This window comes from Cuculus canorus, chromosome 1, assembly GCF_017976375.1.
Source record: "Cuculus canorus isolate bCucCan1 chromosome 1, bCucCan1.pri, whole genome shotgun sequence".
In the NCBI taxonomy this organism is placed as follows: domain Eukaryota; kingdom Metazoa; phylum Chordata; class Aves; order Cuculiformes; family Cuculidae; genus Cuculus; species Cuculus canorus.
The window spans coordinates 144,958,371-144,978,022 of NC_071401.1; the positions used below are offsets into that span (position 1 = coordinate 144,958,371).

Sequence of the window (19,652 nt, forward strand, 5' to 3'; positions counted from 1 at the left end):
GAATCATTTGGATGACATTCAGGGTTTCCAGTAGGAGATGCATGTTTGTTTTATTTAATGGATTAATGCAGTTCAAGTCTTAATGACCTGAACTTCCTATAATTAACACAGGAAGCAATGGTTTGGGAGGAATTGCTTATATGGTGCAACTCTCCTGCTCTTCACGTCAGAGCTTTTCTATAATGCTATTTTTAACTTTTCTCTTTTCTATATTTTGGTTTTTGGTAGTTTTAGCCCATTAAATCCTAGTGATTTGAAGAAAGATTCCTCTCTTCTCCATATTTCTAAATCTCAAGGAAGATATGGGTCAACACCACCACCTCAGCCAAAACTCCCCTGCCAGCACCCACTACAAAACCAGGGAAACAGTAATACCGACAAAACTCAGGTTGCACAGCTGCACACAGCCAACGGAGTAGTAGCACAAGACCAGACAGAAGATGAAGACAGGAGTTTATCTGACCGTGGCTCCACTGTGTCCACCCCGGTTCCAGATAATGCCATCAACAGCAGCTTGATAAACGGGGAAAGAGAAAGTACCTCCAGAGAGTCACTGCAAAGTGAGACAGCTTGTGAAGGACAGATGCTTAACAGCTGCTGCAGGTCTCCAAGCAGTGATACACTGCTCCTGTCTGAAAATGAAACTCTAGCAACTAATGCTAATGTGAAGGAAGAACCAAATGAGGAAATCAGCAAACAAGATCAACCTGTAGAAACAAAGGTAAAAAGAGAAAATGTTTCCTTTTTGCTGTATTACCACTTTGTATAATTTCTCTAGGTTTTTATTTACAAAAATAGGCTTTCTAGAGCAAGTCAGAAAGTTGAAAATATTTCCATTACTTTTCCTCTGAAACTGAAAATTTGTTACCATTTCCTTTACCCTTAAACAAGGCTATTTTAAAAACAAAACCGAGCAAATTTGTCTTAAACTACAAAAAGAAAAACTACAAAAAGGTTGACTATGCAGTAGCAATTCAGTGACCTGCTTCTGAAAATAGTGAGCAAAACAAACAAACAAACAAAATTGTTTTGTCAAAATTTTTTAGTGTTGAAACTTTTCTGCTGTTAGCCTAGAAAATTACACAAATTCCAGAGCAGGAGGTGTGTTACCAAAAGGATATGGATGCTTCAAACAGCTTGTCAGAGTTTAGAAGGAAAAAAAAAAAAAAGGAAAAAAATTTTTTGCTCTTATTTTCCCTTCTCCTTTTACTTCCCCAATTAACTATCTAAAAGTTCAAAAAAAAAAGAAAAAAAAAAGTGAAACTGAAATATGACTACACATTTAGCACCGTGCTTCAGCTGTGCCAGACTGCAAGGGACACGTGTTAGTGGTGTATAGAAAATAAAATTGCACGTGTAGTAAACTGCAGTAACACAGCTTCGGGAAGAACTGTCATGTGAATCCTTAACTTGGATGTAGTTGTTAAGTCCAAGCTGGAAAGGCAACGGCAGTCTGCTAGCTATCGGGTTGATCTGTGGTTCAGAATATATTAAATATATGCCTTGTTAGCAAGGAGACTTACATCATAATGAATTTGAGCTTTCACATAAGGAATGTTTTAAATAATTAAGGGAAATAAGTGGGTGGAAGAAAATCTGTCTCGGGAAATGAATTGCTAAAAAAACATGCATATATCCACTTCTAGAAGTTTGGTTATGTAGTTACTGAAGCATTGATGACCAATAAACATCATTAAATGTTCTGGTTTAGCCATAGTACGAGTGAGTCATGGCAGAGGGGGCTGAGCTTGACCCTGTCAGCCTTCCTCTTCACTGCAGAACCAAACAGCTGAGCACTGATAAAGCTCTTCACTTGCCTGTCAGGAGTACACCTGCATCAATTAACTACAGACCTCTCCAAGCCCTTGAGTTTGGTTTGCTAGGGGTCACATACGTGACATGCTTGAGGGTAAATTCTGTGGCAGGGAAAGGTGGGTTTCAAATCCTTCTGTATTACAGGATAAAATATCCTAGGTAATGGCAAGAAGATGGGCGGGGAGTTGTGGTGTTGTGGTTTGTCTAGGGGATTGTTTTTGCCGGTAATGTATGAACATTATGATTCCCATCCGAACATAAGCCTGGTCAAAGTCCAAGGCACCTTTAACCTACCACACCTCTCATTATGTTTCTATCTCCTGTTCAGTAGTGCCTGTTTCCCCAGAATGTGCCAATAAAGTGCTGAATGCTCTGTGCGTGTCAATATTACGCTTTAATCCAAGTCACACGGTAAGGTGCTGGCAGCATTTTCAGGAAAAAGCAGAAATGGGAGGCAGTCCTATTGTAAAGTCCAGGAAAGAAGTGGGCAAATACTGATGGAAGCAATCTCATCAAAGTCTATCTTTGAGCTGCTGGGTGACAAACACATGTAATTTGCCCTACCAATAATCAGATTGTCAGATTGCGGTGTAATGTGACTGCTACTAGGGGTATTATTTGCTGGTGCTAGGAAGATAAAAAAAAAACAACAAAAAAAAGAGCAACTAACCAAAAACAGAAAGCCCAAACAAAAAGGCCCAGAAATATCTATGAGAAACTAAAAGAAGCCCATTCAGGATGACTCTTAGGTCAGCATGACTGGGGAACTACATCTGTAAGACTGAACTGGGTCAAAACGGCACTTGCTGAGATACCAGCTCGCTTGCGACGTGTGGACATCTCCTTTAGTCCAGTGAGATTAAGATCTGTGTCTACCACAGACTGATCTAAGGGCCACTATTTACAAAATGAAACATTGATTTAGATTGGATTAATGCAACCTATAGATTGAAATGAGCCCTATGGACATCTAAGTAGCTACTGCCATGCTGTGTGGAATAGGGAGAGGGTGATGAGGAACAGGAGAGGTCTGGTAGAGCTTTAAGATGTTACTCTTTCCAAGCAGGCACTGGGAAGGAGCAAGAGTATTCATACAGTCTGCTATTTTGCTCACTCACTTAGACAGTAAAGAATCTTGTAACTGGCACGCAGTACAGTTGAATTCGCACTACACAGACTAAGAGCACTCTTTTGCCCTTTTTAATTAGCAAGTCTAGGTGCAAATGATTAGACGCAATAGGAGCAGATGCATGTGAGTCATAGAGAAACTTTAAATTGCATATCTGATATATATATACTCTGATACTGATGCAAAGTATCTTCTTTTTTTCTCCTACAAGCCATATTTACTAATTCAGAGAAGAAAAGAAAGTGGTGCCATTTCTTTGTAAATGCATATCTGTAGAGCAGAAATAACCAAAGTCCACTGCTAGAAGGGGTGAAATAAATTGTGGAATGGTGCAAAACTGGAAAAAAATAATTTGCTTTTTAGACTTGGAGAAGAAAGCTTATTTTGAAGTAAAGTTGCTCTGACAATTATTTTTTTGTTCCTCATTGCTGTAGATTTGACTAAAAGTCATATTCTTGCAGGTTCTGGAAAAATTTAGACAAAGGTTACTGAATTTTGCAGTGTTCTTGCACTTTCCCCAAATGACCAGAGCAGAGTGTGCTTTATTTCTCTTATTTACTGTATTAGTTTGAAAGTCGCAAACCACGAATATCACAAGGAGAAAGACAGTTCAAAGAGAAAAGTTTTCTGCTTTGCAGCAGAAGCACCTTCTGTCACAAAATTTGGTTTGCCTGAAGTGCGGAGGCTGAATAGTACAAGAACATCCCAATCAATTAACATCCTGAATAACATCTTGTGAGAAATCTGCTGCTAGAAATAATTGAAGACGAGATGACAAATGTTTTGATATTTGTTGTGAGATTAGTAGGAATGAGGGATATAGACTGTGTGCATGCATGTCACAGATGGGGAAGAACTCATTGCGCATCTTTAAGAATGTCCTTACTCAGTGTCTCCTTTTTAATGGCAATATTGGGTGCTCTGGTGTTTTAGGTGCAAAACCTGTGCAGATCCTAAATTTCTAAATATAAGGTGAAGTTTTGATTTAAAAGGATGAAAGTTCCTTGCTAAATTAACGTTCTGGCAAGAAATTTTTACCATTGCAACACTTGAGAAAGAGGGGTCTACCAGATTCTTCCTGCTTCTACAATTTTATGCTCATCTTTAGTAAAAGTAAATCATGAACAAAGCTGTATATCTTCAGTACTCAATATAAACGTCTGAATCCTCTTTGGAAGAATTATCTTTTTAGGGATACCAGGATCTTTACTGCTTTTCTTGGCTACTGTGCAAGAAACTCGCCCATCGTTTGTGCAGTGGACTGTTGCATGGGATTAGTATGCCAGAAGGTGTTGGTAGCATTCAGGACTTTCAATGCAGGTCTTGCAAAATTTAGTGTATTCCTTGATTTCAGAAACTGATGACTCAAGAGACTAAAGGAAATATTAAATTCTCTGGAAATTTACATTTATATTCCCAATACTTAGGGAAGAAAGCTTTGAATCATGAAGCAGCTATGATATGAATTGTTTTAGAAAAGAAAATTCCACTCTCTTACTTTAGACCAATCTCAGCATTGCAAACAAACAAACACAACATAAACTGAATGGTATTTGTTCATATTCTACATCTCTTATCCTGTCTGTGTGACTTAATATAGTGCAGCAAAGCCCTTAAATACCTGAATAGGGTTGGATTATGTACAGCATCACTATCATGTTGGTAGGTATTGTTTTCTTGATGGAAATGGCTTGGGTAAAAAGTTATGGCTACATTGGGATTTAATTTGATGTGAAGTCTGCTTTAAATTACTGTAATATTTGCAAGTTTAGGATAATGGAAAAACAGTGTTAGGAAATATGAACGCAGATGCAAAGAGCACATATCCTCAGCAGCATTTTTCATACATCATCTTAACTTCAGAGTTCAAGAACAGTATGGGTAAAAACTACTCACATCAATTTCTTAAGTAGCCATAAGTGATGTAATGATTCTGTGGATGTGCAACTGTGTACTAAAGGATATGTAACTAAACCCAGATGAAATATTTACTTTAAGCACCCTATCCAGAGGTAAAAGTTCGCAGTCCTGCTTGATGCACTATGCAAAATGTTTGGATAGAAAGGAAAGTATGGTCTCATTGAGTATATTTTGAAATACTTTAGCTAATAAATGATTCAACCAGGAAAATGTCTTTCTCACATCATTGGAGATGATGACTTGAATTATTTTCATATCTTGTCTTTGCTAAGCAATGCATTTGTTTTTTTTGTTTATATACCTATGCTTTAGCATATAAACCATTTCATTAAAAGAAATAAAAAAATTATAATATGTGGAATAGTTATGCACCTTGCCAAATTTTATATACTTATTGTCTAAAGAGATGTAACTAAAACTCCAATTTTAGACAATTTTTCAAAGGTTACTTTGTGCAAGACAAGTAGAACTGAGAATTCACTTCAGCTGCAGCCATAGAATGAATAATAGTGTTTTATTCAACTTTCATCGTTTATTTGGAAAAGATTAGACGTGCATTCTTTTAAATTGCTTAAGTGATTTAAAGAGCTGCTTTAGGCATTTTTCATTCTGTTTTGAAGTAGACCTCAGGAACCTAATGCTACCTCACATTTCTGATATTTTGATCAGCAGTTGAAATCCCATAACTCTAATATGACCAGGCTCTACATATCATGCTAACCATTCCTGATTAGTTTTCTATGTTGAGTTGCAGTGTGTTACAGATTTTTTTTACGGAAGTTGGAAAGGTTCCCTGAAATAATTTGGATCTTGTGCTTGAAGTAATAGAGTATGTGTCCAGGTACATCTTGTAGTACATTTTTGTCTCTTTTCTTTTGTTAATGGCAAAGAACTCAATATAAATACTAATGGACTAGAAATCCTAGGAGAAAATATAAAACTGTTCCAGAAAAAAATGTGCCCATATCTTTAATTTCTGTTATCTTATTATCCTGCTTCTGAAAGAGATATGCTATTATAGTTATATCCTGTGAAAATAAAGCTTAATTTGTAAATTAACACAGAAGTAAAATTCTCTTTACTGTTAACAATTAGATTTGATACGGCAGTTCTTTATAGATTTGATACAGTAATTCTTTAGGGAAGCATTGAAGTTCTCAGAAGTTGAATACTAGCTTTGTGTTTTTCATGAGTTTTAAAATTTCTTCTTTTAAGATTCTTTTTCCCTATTATAGCAAGAGTTTTTTCAAGGCTATTTTGTTGAACAGCTCTGATAACAAATAGCTTCATGTCATTCTCACTGTCACAACCATCATTCAGGATTTATTTCCAAATTGTGTTGTAAGAGTTGCTTCCTACTACTCAGAATAGCCAACTTTGGGTCTGCCCTTCTTGGAGTCTACCTGCTATGAATTCATAGGTGCAGCACAGCATAGTGTGCTCCATTAATTGGGTTTGGCTGCAATTGAGTTCCCTGAAAGCAGGAAACTTGGCTTAAGCCAGCTGTGGCACTGGCTTTGTGTAATGGTGAATCTTTCCACCAAATGTGCCTTGCCTTGTAGCATGGCACTGCCAGCACCCATGTGTCCACCTTTATGTCTTGTCCCAATTCACCCCATGTGCTCATAACAAATGGCTACCACTTCCATCAAGAAAAGCTCCGCAGGAGATGGATGCCATTACTAGCAAAACAGCCCGTGCCGTATTGTTTCCAACAGGAATGAAGCTGGAGTGACTTAGTGGAAACCAGATGCTTTTCTTTGGTTAGGATACCAGATAAGACACTGAAGTGGGAGAATGAGTAGGGAGGAGGATGGAACTAAGAGTAGAAAACACAACTGGAAGTTCATGTAACTTGTGGGCAAGTTTTGAGGTGGTGAGGTGGGAAACTGAGGACTTGCCTAATAGTAAACTAGCAATATAATTCTGTTCTTGCACTGATCTAACCCTGTAGGTGAGTATATTCATGCTGGAACAGGAACATGTTGCTGTGATTAAAAAGTAACTCATCTGTGATGTTCATTTTTTCCTACATAGAAGATGCCTGAGTTGGGTAGTGTGATTGATGTAGAAAGGAGACTGAAATTAACGATTAGGAAAATGTGTAGGATTGATATTGAGAGGATAAGAAAGCTGTGGTCAGAATATAGCAGGAGAGTAAGAGAGGTTTGCCCTGACTCAGGAGTGAAGATTAAATGCTTTTTCTGAATTGCTTATTTTGTGTGATGTTTTCAAGTCTGCTATGTGTGATTTCCTTTTCTAATCAGGTAATCTTATGAAAACTGCTGATTGGTTCTATAGCAGTGCTTCAGGGAGAAAGTGTTGGGTTTGGGGGAGAGAAAATAATGCCGAGGAGCCAGTAGCCTTCATGGTTTTGTGCCTCAAGCCCTCATATGAAATCCTTAGTAAATGACTGTACTAAACAGCATGCGGTAGCTGCAATAGCTAATCCTCCAGCTCCCTGCAATGTCTCTTGACAGCACATAAAATGCTGTTCTGTAGGTTACTGTGGTTGCTGTGCTGATTTAAACAGATTTAATGAACAGCTTTGAAGTCACTATTGAAAGCTTGTATTTAGGGAGGAGGTATGCCGTGTAGCAGTGTGACTGTTAACACTGCAGATTAGAACTGAAATATGTTCAAATTTGAAATACTTATTGAGTATTGAAAACGGGGGGGGGGGGGAAAGCCACTGAAGTCCTTTAAGTGAAAAGAGTATACACTTAAGTGTTTGGTATTCTGGAGACTATCTGTATAAATGTACTTGCAAGTATTTATCATTCTCTTGTGAAAAGCAGTTTGAAATCAGAAATAACTCTCTCCAGCTCTTCTCTAATTTTCATAAAGTCTTTGTACAATTTGTCTAGAAAATTACCACTTCCCCATAAGCAGCGTGCTAAGATTGCCATTTACTTAGAAATGGTTCAGATGTCAGTAGACATGAACGCTTTTAAGCATTAGCAGTAGATCTGGAAGAAGAATCTTATAATGAAAGTGTCATTTGGTTGAATTGTGAGCATGAGGCATTTCCCTGAAGTTTTAATGTTGTAGAAGCCTGTGTGTTCATGGTTTGTTTTGAAGAACTTCTCATAGCAACTCATAATTTAATATTCTTACATATTTAGTTTAATGTTGAAATTTGAATGAACATTTTAAGTTTCTATTCAGCAGAATGAAAAATGCATTTTGTGGAATGAAAAACTCTTAAGTGTTTTTCATGAAAAACTTCCCTTAAGGTGCAAAAGTGACTTCCATAAAGTGAAGGAGTCCTCTAATTGCAATCAACAATTAATCAGGAATGAGTGTATTGATGAACATGAAACACTTTGTATGGTATTTTTCAATAATTCTGTCATGCAAAGAACATGCAGTTCCAATAACTTTCAAAACGGGGGTGGGGACGAACACCGACTAATCCCATCTGTTCTCTCTTACTCTGCAAATCAGTTCTTCCTGCTCTGAAAGGGCAATGGAACTCGATTACCAGAAGGTGAGCTGTTATATTAAGTAGAGAATTGGTGCTCTGACAAAGACCCCTGTACAAAATGAGAAATACTAAATGTCTTAGTCTTTGAGTTTTACTCAGCAGTTGATTTTTATCCTTCTTTGACTTTTATGTGTGTTGATTAAACTGCTGGAATACTTGTATTTTTCAAAATGGGATGTCTGTGGCTGAATGTGAAGCTTGGATTTCAATTGTCTTTTGGACTGTAACGTAATCTTATCTTCTCTACTTTTTTTTGTTAATACTAATTTTTTTCCTCCAGTATCTTAAGAGCTCTTCTTATTTTTCTCCAGGAGACAGATGAACAGAAACGTCACAAAATTGCCAGTGAACTTCTGCAGACAGAAAAAGCCTACGTTAGCCGACTTGATCTCCTAGATGGGGTACATTGTTCTTGAATTTGTTTTTATTTTCTTGCCTTAAATTCACTGGAATGGCTATGCCTAAGTGTGTATATAAATTACGTAAAAGTTAGAATGTTTTTCACATTTTGCTGACTTTTTCAGTCAGACATTTGCAGCTGCCACATAAGTTCCCCTATGTTTCTATTTTAAGAACACTAGTCTTTAAAAAGTATAGAATAGGTTCTCTGTGTATAAATGTTACCATAAACAATAGTAGTGTGAACCTCCTACTGGTAGCCCTTCCAACAAAGGGGATAGATAATGCTACACTCATTTTGTGGCATCTGGTGGCACAGACAAGAAGACTGTAATCTTTTAATACTGTAATTGCCTGCCCAGCAGAAATTTACTAAATCTTTCAAATCTTTGAGCCACCCGAACAGAACTCTTTTTTTAGTTCCGAAGAGCCTAGGAAGATGCCCATTCTAAATTGTATATGCCTTATTTTCCCCACTGTATGCTTAGAATAATTCCTGTTGAAGTAAGCAGAAATTACTCTTCTGCAAGGAATGATTTTAATTCTTGTGCTCTGTTGACTCAAACTGACATTTCTTAAATGTGAAAGTCTTTAGTTCTTGCGTATTTTCCTTTTTAAGCCTTGTTTACTTTCCCACATAACACCTACATCCACTTTATTTGGGTACTTATAGCTATGTATTGCCTTACTTCATGATATTTGTCTCAGACATCACTGTTTAAATTTCTCAGTCTAATGCTTAAGTCTTGTATGCAGTGTTGAGGAAAAAGTAAAAAGCATCAACTGATATAATAATTATTCAGACTGCTCAAGGATCTAAGTAATCATCCTCATGAAAGTAGATCCTGCATTGGGACAGGTATGATGTGCATTTTAAAAGGCAAAGTATTGCAAAAAAAAAAAAAAGAATTTTGATTTAGAGAAGGTTAAAAATGAAAAGAAAAATGTTTAATTAATTCATAGATATTTCTGATGGGTTATGTATAGTTATTTTTCTTGATGCGATCATTAAGTGCATTACTCTTATGCTTGTTTTCCAAATACTAACTGGACAGAGTTCTGAAAAATGAGTTTCAAGCACAGCTGCTCAACTGCTGCTAATGAGAAGAAAGGAGAAGACTGGGAAGGGACTGTTATATTTCTAAACTTGGTTAAAAAGTTATGTAACCTTTATAGTCTTTGAAGTAACTTGTCAAAATTAACTAACTGTCCTCTCGGAGATGCAGCAAAATGAGCGTATTTTAAAGTACAGGTAAAAGCGTATGGCTTTTTCCCTTATAAGACACTTTTGCTGTCTCCATTGGGATTATCCAAGTTCCTGTCTTCTGAGTTTTTCTTCTTTGCCAAGCCTTTACCCAAACTTCTGAAGCACTTTTTTGATTTCAAAAGGATAAGGGGATACAGCATAGAAGGAGAGTGGTTGAGCTAAATGGTGATCAGACATCATGCTAATTGAGAAGAAAACAAGAGTGGAAAATATAACTGGAAGATTGGGAAAACTGAGATGATAGCTGTTAGAACAGACAGGATGCCTGGAACTAATCCAAAATGGCAGTATTTAAGTATGGCTTTCCTTATGTCTGCTCCACCTGCAGCACTTTCCTGGCTCACAAGAAAAAAAAGTGAAATGTAAGCGGAGGAGAAATTTTTAAATTCTGACAATAAATGAGTTAGTCATTACCTGTCTATATTATTGAAATATTAATCTTGCCTCAGTTGGAGTAGGAGGGGTGGATAGGTAGTCTTCCATTGTTTAAAGATAATAGGCTGATAGGTTGGGGGCTCTTCTTCTGTATTGCAGGTATTCTATTCCAGACTTCTTGAAGAGGCCAACAGAGGTTCATTTCCAGCTGAAGTGATTAACAAAATATTTTCAAATATTTCGTCGATAAATGCCTTCCACAGTAAATTCTTACTTCCAGAACTTGAGAAAAGAATGCAAGAATGGTAAGAGGTGATTCACTGGTTAATGTACTACTAAAACCTTGTGTGTAGAAATTCTGTCACAGGGTTGAGGTAGAGAAGGTACCTTCATAATCAAGTGCTCTAGGCTCAGGAAGTACTGGGGGCAGAACATCATCTGTTCTTCCACTCTTCATCAGGATCTGACTCAGTAGAGGATTTGCATCATTTGCTCAAAATAAAGTATAAGTATTTTGCTGAAGATGGTGAGATTACTCATGATTAAAAGTCTTGCTAAATTGGGGATTCAGACTGAAATTATGTACTACCTGATGAATTTCTTGCACATAATAAGAAATTGGGATAAACAGCATGTATTTGTTTTGTGCTACGCTTGTAGTACAGTAGCATTTGTCATTACTGCTTTCTGTAATGAGATGGGATATGGTTTTGGTTTTCTCTGTTTTGGTGTTCTGTTTTATATCTACATCCAGGTCAGGAAGGTTTTGTGAACACTTTTTTCTCCAGCTTTTCTTGATAGAACCTCTGTTTAGAGCAAGTAAGAAGGATAGGTGAGATATCCTCTGTAATGATCATGTACTATTTTAGTATCTTACTCCTGCCTTGGTGTAAGCTGTTCTGGAGATATTAAAGTACAGCCATGCATTTTTGGTGTCTCATGTCAAAAAAAAAAAAAGAAAAAGAAGTCCCAAAACATTGCTGTTTCCCTAACTTAGTTGGAAAAGGGGACGCCTCATTTAAAAAGAAGAAAACCCAAACTGAACCAAATAAAAATTTATGAATATTGTTTCATGCAGTTGTTTCACCTCAGCACCTGTTTGGTTGCTGTATTGAATGTTATCTGGGGTTTATCATGTGGAATTTTAGAGTTTCTCCAGATATCATTTCTACTTACAGTTTTATAGAACACCTAATTGTCAAAATCACACTAAAAAATAAAAAAAAATAATGTATTCTTGTGACATATATGAAAAAATCTCAGACCACACAGTGGGACCTCAGACAACAAGCTGTATATTTCCTGACTTCAGAATAGAATAGTTACCATGCGCAAATACATGGTAGCCTTGTACAGTCTATAATGTAAGAAAGTAAATAAAACCTAAGCATCATGGAATGTAGCAAAGTTTAAGCCTTAACTTACATTCCTTGTAGAACGACTGCGTAAGGTAAATCCACTCTTTTCTTCAGATCAACTAAAAATATCCACTAGGAAGTACAAATGCCTGCATTAAAATAGAGTGCATTTTCTTGAGAAGTGGAGTTTTATTTAGTCCGAAAATGTTTAAAAAGCAGCTTACAGCATATTATGTCAGTGCTGTGTATATCTGAAATGCAATTTGTGATGTGCTCTTAACATTTTGCTCTAGATGCTTTATAGAGCATAGAAGATGGGTTGCATTACCTTACATATTTGCAAAATGCTGAATTGCACACTAATAATGTGTGTATAGTTACATCGCTTCAAAGGTTGTAAAGTAGTTTTGCAGATGAACTTTGACTACTAGTGCAAAACTAATAAATTGCATCAGAAGGATATTATCTTTCCTACATTGCTTGGAAACAACCTCCATGCTTTATCTGAGACCACCTATTTAAATATCCCTAGAACATTATACTTTTGGAAGGAGTGAGAAGAAAGGGTGCTGCTGAAGTAACAAATATCTATTCATTGATGAAAGAAAAATCTGGGATAATTTTGTCTCACCACCACCATTCTCTGAAACAACAGCTTCTGCCACACAAAAAGACAAATTTACTCAGCAGTTCCCTTAATTTGACGTAGAAAATACTTAAGTATGTTTTGTTGGTAGGTTTAAGCACTGCCATTTTTTAGCTTCCAATAAAAATAGCTGGATAAAAAATGCTGATGCTTTCCTTGAGTTGTGATTTGTTTTGAAAACTTAAGGTAAGGCTAAATAGTTTTTGAAACAGAGAAAGCAGATCAGAAGCAGATTCTTTCCTCTGTGAAATCTAAGCTTGTGGTATGGAAATTAAGTTGTCTAGTAGTTGCATTTTGAATGTGTTGAACAACAATTGGAGCTGAATATATGTTTTAGAATATATGGCTTGAAAACACTGTAAACAGCCTTGCTGAAATATATTTCCTGTGAAAAGAGCATAACAGAGCACAACAGTAATCCCGTATCAAATAAAATACCCAACAGCAGATACCTGGGGAAGAATTCAAGAACACAGCCTAATAGCATGAGGCAGGGGGCTTAGTGAAGAGATAATTCCACTCTTTCAACACAAGGTTTTGGAATCTGTGGTGCTGAGCTGATTTACTCGTATGATTTCTTCTTTGAAGCTGCAATTTGCAATTTTGTTGAATGCCGGTTAGCTTGTATATGAGAAGAGAAAGCAGTTGTTCTGTAGTCATCTTTGCTGTGCTGTGATTTTACAGACCTTTGCTTAGTTGTCTTGCAGCCATGATAGTTTTAAATGAGATGCTACAAATCATAATTAGTAAGTAAGCTATTTCATATTTGAGTTTTTAGAATGCATGTGTGAACTTGGTCATGGTCTGATAACACAGAAATACGAAGTGTTTCTGTACCTGCGCTACAATGTGAAGTCCTGTTTCTTGGCCTATATAATGATGCTCTTTGTTGTCTGGCAATAGTGCAGTGCTGATTTGGGTCCATTGAATAGTGCTCTGTCTGATCTCTCTATTCAAGAGAACAGTAGCTGTTCTGGACCTGATGGCATTTAGTAGAACTTCGCATTTTTTGGCTCATGGTGCATAGTGTTTGTATGTGAGATGAACTAGTTGTCTATACTTTTAAGTCCCTCAGGGGAGGATACTGCTCTCAAAAGGTTCTGCTTTCTGTGACTTCCCTTGTCCTTCCTGTTCTTTCAGAGCTCTTTGTGTGATGTGGACTTTGTCTCTCTTAACCTGAAATAATGATGAATTTGTGTTTTCACAGCTTCAGTCTTTGGTGATATAAGAGCCTTACGTGAAAAGTAGTTGTGAATTTTTTAAACTTCAGAGACAGTGAAATTTCTAGTGAAATTTACACAGTGCTCTGTGTAAATGAGCTGCCATGGAGATCCAAGGAGCAAGCATAGCAAACTCTTGCTACTTCTTCTGGTTTACAAAAGTTTTAACATTTTCTTTTAAAGTCTGCCTAGTAATAATTGTGAAACAGTTAAGTAGAAGTATTACTTTTTGTGCCAGTGTCTTTAGATACAAAAGATTGCCACTGTCTTTTCTGATATAAGTTTTTTTTTTTGCAATAAAATGACAACCCAGGGAAATAGCATTCAGTGAATAAAAGGAAGGAGGTTTTGTTTTAAATTGTTAGCTTGCCTTTGAAAGTGTCTGTGTCTGCTTGCATGTTGAGTGGTTGAACAATTATGTGAAGCTAATGAAGGCTAGAGAGCTTTGATGAATTCAAAGACCATCTTCCCACCCTGTCTTGTCCCCTCCTCTGGTTGCCAGGCCCAAGCTCAGACCTCTGCCAGGTCATACATAGCTGCCTTCTGCCTCACGGAAGGCAGATGGAGCTGGACCAGCCTTTGACAGTCCTGGCAACATTCACTTTTCAAATAACTTTTCCCGTCTGCACAGCTTTTTTTCTCAAAGTGGTGGGCTCGAGTAGACTGCTGAAGTAATTGCAGTAGATCGCTTTGCTTTAGCCCACTACCACAAGATTGATTTCAGACTTTCAGAAATTCAGAGGTACTGAGTTTCTGAGTCCGCCCTTGAAAATGAAATGTGAAACATGTTTCCTATTGTTCTTGGATATACATGTGTGCCATTCGCTTTCTTTGCCTGCATTGAGTGTGTTACTTCTCTCTGCCTCTCCATCAGGTTCTTTACTATTCTGTTTTATTTGAAGATGCTATCAGTGGTCAGGAAAGATGTAGGAAAGTTCTCACAAAAGACTGGAATCCAAGGGATTCTCTGCTTCATAATTTTTTTTAGATAAATAATGATTTCTAAAAATTTAAATACATGCATTTATATTGGGCACAGAAAGAAGGCTTTACAGTATTGATTTGGTCGTCAAACAAAACCACAGGTTAGATATTTAGAGTGTAAAGTATGGTCAAAAGAAGAAGATAATGCAGTTTTAAGGAACTGCAAATAAAATAAATTTTAGGCCATGTTTTTTAAACAAAACCTTTCAGGTTTTCATTATACATAGCTTTTCTTTCTTTAGTTCTCTACATGATCTATAATGGTTATATCATCAAAGAGGATACAAACACACTTTCTGTGTTAATTGTGGTCAATTTTAATGGTAACATTACAACTCTATATTGGGTGATCCCAAACAGAAGGATTCTCTATTAAACACTTGAAATGGTTTTATAACCTTGTGTGACCTTTTCTTCTTTCCTGTTTGCTCTGAGATTCCACCCTCTTACTTTACAGGACTACCACCCCCAGAATTGGAGATATTCTGCAAAAGTTAGCTCCTTTCCTTAAGATGTATGGGGAGTATGTGAAGAATTTTGATAATGCAATGGAATTGGTGAAAACATGGACTGAACGATCACCTCAATTCAAGTTCATTGTTCAGGACATTCAGGTAATGGGGAGAATAATGTAGATCTCCAAGTAATACACACATACATAAAAATATATGGATTTGTGGGTGAAAAAAAAGGATTAAAGAGAAAATTAAATACCATGTCACATCCCTTAGAATTGAGGGTTGTTTGGTTTGGCCACTTCACACTGAATTCTGTTTCTTCTCCTTCTCCCTTCGTATGTACACAAATACCCACTCAAATCCAGACTTTCCATTGCAAAATAGAGGCCAAAGTATGAAGGCTGAAAGACGAGAATACTGAAAAACCACTACATTTTGTTGTAGATATCAATAGCAAATACTGTTTTAGGATAAAGTGGAACTATAGATCCTTGCACTGAATCCATAACTATTGTGTTGGTTCACACTTTTGCTGTTAGGCAGAGCAGTATGCTTCAGAAGTAAGTATGCAATCTTAAATGCTGATCCACAAAAGGTATAGAAAGCTTAACAGTTACGCAATGCATCAGTCTTTTAAAAAATGAGTTTTATACCCTATAGTGCTCCCTGTAGGTTTCTCTGTGAACTGACAGGTATTTGTCTTCCTTCTGCAAACTGAGCAGCTAGGAATGGGATAAAGTATTTCTACTTAAATTTACTGCTCTATAGGGTCTTGTGATTCTAAGCCAGGGAAGAAAACTATGTGCATTTTAATGTAATATTTTAATTAAGATTATGGAAATGAATATGCATCTTAAAACACTGCTTAGGGATTTTACTTTATAAGTGGAACTTAAAGAAGGCATTCTCTCATCAGATAGGTAAGATATACCTTTGTAGCCCATTAAAGTGACTTTTTCTAATAAGTGGTCATGAACTTCTCTGATTAATTCAGAAGTAATTCTCTTGTCTGAGTTACTACAAACCTAATTTAAAATATGCCTGGGTTTGGGAGATTTTTTGGTAGAACTTTTATTTGTGAATTGGCCGTTTACTACTGGATACATAGGAATGATTTAAAAATGATTTTTAGGAAAGAATTTCTAATTATGTGGTTTGGTAAAGTTCTGATTTCTTTCAGAAGATCTGTCATGCATGTTTCAGAATACATTATTTATGTTTCATCAGTCATATTTTTATTTTACTATATCTTAATAACATTTTTGCCTGCTACATTTAAATATGTTTACAATTTTTTAGAAGGAAAAAGTGTGTGGAAATTTGACATTGCAACATCACATGCTAGAACCAGTACAACGCATTCCACGCTACGAGATGCTTCTAAAGGACTACCTAAGGAAATTGCCTCAGGATTCCCTAGACTGGAAAGATGCTGAAAGTAAATATCTTCTAGTCATTGAAATAGCTGAAATAAGATAGTTGTAAGAGGATACTGTAAATTGAAGATATTTTCAGGAAAAATAAGGGGAAGAAGCAAAGTCCCTCTGAAAAGAATGATAGAATTTCTTCAGTAGAGTTGTAAGATTCTTTGAAAAAATACCTGTTCGAATAGTAGATGAAATTAATATAAAAACTGTAAGGACTTTAGTATTCTTCTGGAGCACTTAACTTTTACTTCAGTTTTGGAATAGTGCACAGATTTTCATTTGTTTGCTTTGCGGTTGATTAGGAGTTGTGTCTTTTGTTTGTTTGGTTGGTTTTGTCCACATTTTGGTTTGCTTTATGCACAGGAGTCAGACTCATTATTGTATTTCTAAGCTCCATACAGAAAAAAACCCAGCCCATTTTTAAACATTCTTTTCTGTATTTACACAAGGACACTGCAAGATATTTCCATAGATTTTTCAAAATTATTTGTCAGATAGTTTTTGAAAGATTTCTTTTTTTCCTATGTAGTACATAAATATGTAAAAATACAGCTTTTTTGTTTTACTTTTTTTCTTTTTATTCTGTCTAGAATCCCTGGAAATCATATCTACTGCAGCAAGTCACTCTAATAGTGCAATAAGAAAAATGGTAAATGATCCTTGTTTTCCCGTTATATTTTTAATATATTATATTTGAGTATTTGGTGAAGCTAGGAGCATAATTTGCAGATCTTCCCTAGAATGGCAAAAATGGGTTTCCTGGGTCCAAGTGATTGATACTACTTAATGTATTTTTACAGTTCCTGGGAATAATAGACAAACTGTGGCATTGCACCTAATTCTCTCAAGTGAGACAGACTAGGTTCTTCTTTTGGCTCAAATAGCCTACACTACACTGGACTCTTAACCTTGTTTCACCCATTTCTGTTAGTGGAACAATAATGTTTCTAAAGAGTAGTTACTGCCATATTGGGCTGGCATGATAGGTACTTCATTAAGAATGTGAGATAGTTTGGATCAGAAATAATGCAGGCTGTATGTATAACTGCATTTTTACATTACCATAGAGATAACATTTCTAAAAGTGCTTTTTACTGTGTCAACTAATTTAATCAGTATGTATGGCTGACCATACATACCAGGTTTATATATGTTCTTCAAAGCTAATATTCTCCAGGCTTACATAAGCTCTCATCACAAAAACGTGCTCAGAGATCAGTGCTTTTAATTAATAAGTTTTATAACTGTATTTTCACTGTAAAGGAGAATCTAAAGAAATTGTTAGAAATCTATGAGATGCTGGGAGAAGAGGAAGATATTGTGAACCCTTCAAATGAACTGATAAAAGAAGGACAGATCCTTAAACTTGCTGCTCGCAATACGTCTGCTCAAGAACGGTATCTTTTTCTAGTAAGTATGCAGTGTTTGCAGGAGTGGCTGTATAGCTTTCTAGACTTGAACTACCAAAGAGAGAGGGAAGTCCTCTTCTAGTTGATGTCAATGCCTTTCCACTAGTGATATTAGAGCGTAAGAAAGCACATTTAGAATGGAATACGTGGTTTTAAATAAATGGAATCAATGTCCAGCATCTCAGTTTAAATAAGTAGCTGCTGATTATAAATGCAGGTCCTAGAGCATGAAAACTTTGACATTCTTATGAAACTGAACTGCAAAAGCTCGGGATTTTGGTCCTGACTTGAGTGTGTGTGTTGGGGTCCCAGTAAGTCTCATGGTCCTCTGGGAGCTTGTTATCGTGGCAGGTCGTCCTCCTGTCAGGTGCCTGTGTTCTGTCTTGGAACTAACAGACTACAGACATGCTTCCTTACAACTCCCTTGGAAAAGGTTTGATGTAGTTAATTGCTTCCCGTCCATTAAGAATTACTAAAACTTCTTTGGTTATGGGCCTCTGGCATCGCATGCCTCCTGGTTCATAAAGACCAGCAACAGGTTGTTGAGGCACAACTTCTGCTCATCTGTGCTTCAAAAAAAAGGAGAAACTACTGAATAATAAGCCCTCTAATGGAGCAAGGACAGCTGATTAAAATGATGTGCATTTCACATGAGAGGTGACGAGTTCACATGTGCCATTATCTGTGATACAGACTAGGGAGTAGGCTAGATGGGATTTCTATGAAATAGGATTTACCTGAAGTGAGTTTCTTTTTTAAATAATTAATTTTTAGAAAAATGTGAGAAAATTAAACACTATAGCTCTGATTTAATAACCATGCTTCTAGTCCTGGGCTTTAGACATTTAAACATTGTTTGAAGTTCTGATCTTTAATAAAAGAATATATCTTCATCCTGCTCATGTATTATTCCCCCCACACCCCCACCCTGTGGTACTGAGGTATTCAGTGAATAAAACCCTAAGAAATGTTCTTCTTAGGGAAAAGACAAATAATGTCTTCAAATAATATTAGTTACAACTTCTACAAAAAGCAAATGGGTTTGATACAGGGTAAATATAAATGTGTACACTGAAGTAAAGAGGTTTTATTCTGCAATTTAGAGTAGGTTTTGCAGAACTGGAGTGTAAGAATGGGTTTTTCTAACAAAAGGTTTACAGTAGTATAAAATATCCAGTCGGAGTATGGTTGATAATAAATGCTATGAAGACTGCTGCATATACTGAACAATTGTTCGTGTATCCGCTAAAGCTGTACTTGAATCTTATTTCTAAACAAACAAGAAAAAGAAATTGTCTCACATTAGAGCTTTGGCCTTCTCATATATCAACTGAGCAGGAAAGAACCTGCTTTCTCACTCAGCAAGTCTAGTTTTGTGATATTGTCCAGCTCTTAATAGAAACTGTGGCTGTATCTGTGGGTTTGTTAATCCAAAGCCATGTGTTTATTTTTTCCCTAGTTTAACAATATGTTGCTCTACTGCGTCCCCAAATTCAGCTTGGTGGGATCAAAGTTCTCGGTTCGAACCAGAGTTGGCATAGATGGTATGAAGATTAAGGAAACTCATAATGAAGAATATCCACACACTTTTCAAGTGTCTGGAAAAGAACGAACACTGGAGTTGCAGGCCAGGTAAGCAGTCATTTTATCTGTTTTGTTGAGAATTAAATACACACAAAAGAGTCTACTAAGAGATATGGAGAAAGGTGCAGTGGGCTTCATTGTAATATCAATGTTTGAAAATAGCTTAAGCTGCCA

At 36.4% G+C, this 19,652-nt stretch overlaps 1 protein-coding gene across 2 annotated transcripts in view; it reads left to right on the top strand.

The window, feature by feature from the left end:
* Positions 1-19,652, top strand: part of FGD4 (FYVE, RhoGEF and PH domain containing 4) — a 42,362-nt gene that overhangs the window by 9,843 nt on the left and 12,867 nt on the right. Inside the window, exons 3-10 of one of the 2 annotated variants that reach the window (XM_054080443.1) lie at positions 229-721; positions 8,663-8,752; positions 10,552-10,697; positions 15,058-15,214; positions 16,358-16,496; positions 17,076-17,134; positions 17,749-17,895; positions 19,354-19,526. In XM_054080443.1, the coding sequence (XP_053936418.1) occupies positions 229-721; positions 8,663-8,752; positions 10,552-10,697; positions 15,058-15,214; positions 16,358-16,496; positions 17,076-17,134; positions 17,749-17,895; positions 19,354-19,526 (1,404 nt within the window). Of the gene's footprint in view, positions 1-228; positions 722-8,662; positions 8,753-10,551; positions 10,698-15,035; positions 15,215-16,357; positions 16,497-17,075; positions 17,135-17,748; positions 17,896-19,353; positions 19,527-19,652 lie in introns of those variants that run through there. The other variant, XM_054080451.1, reaches the window with a different exon arrangement.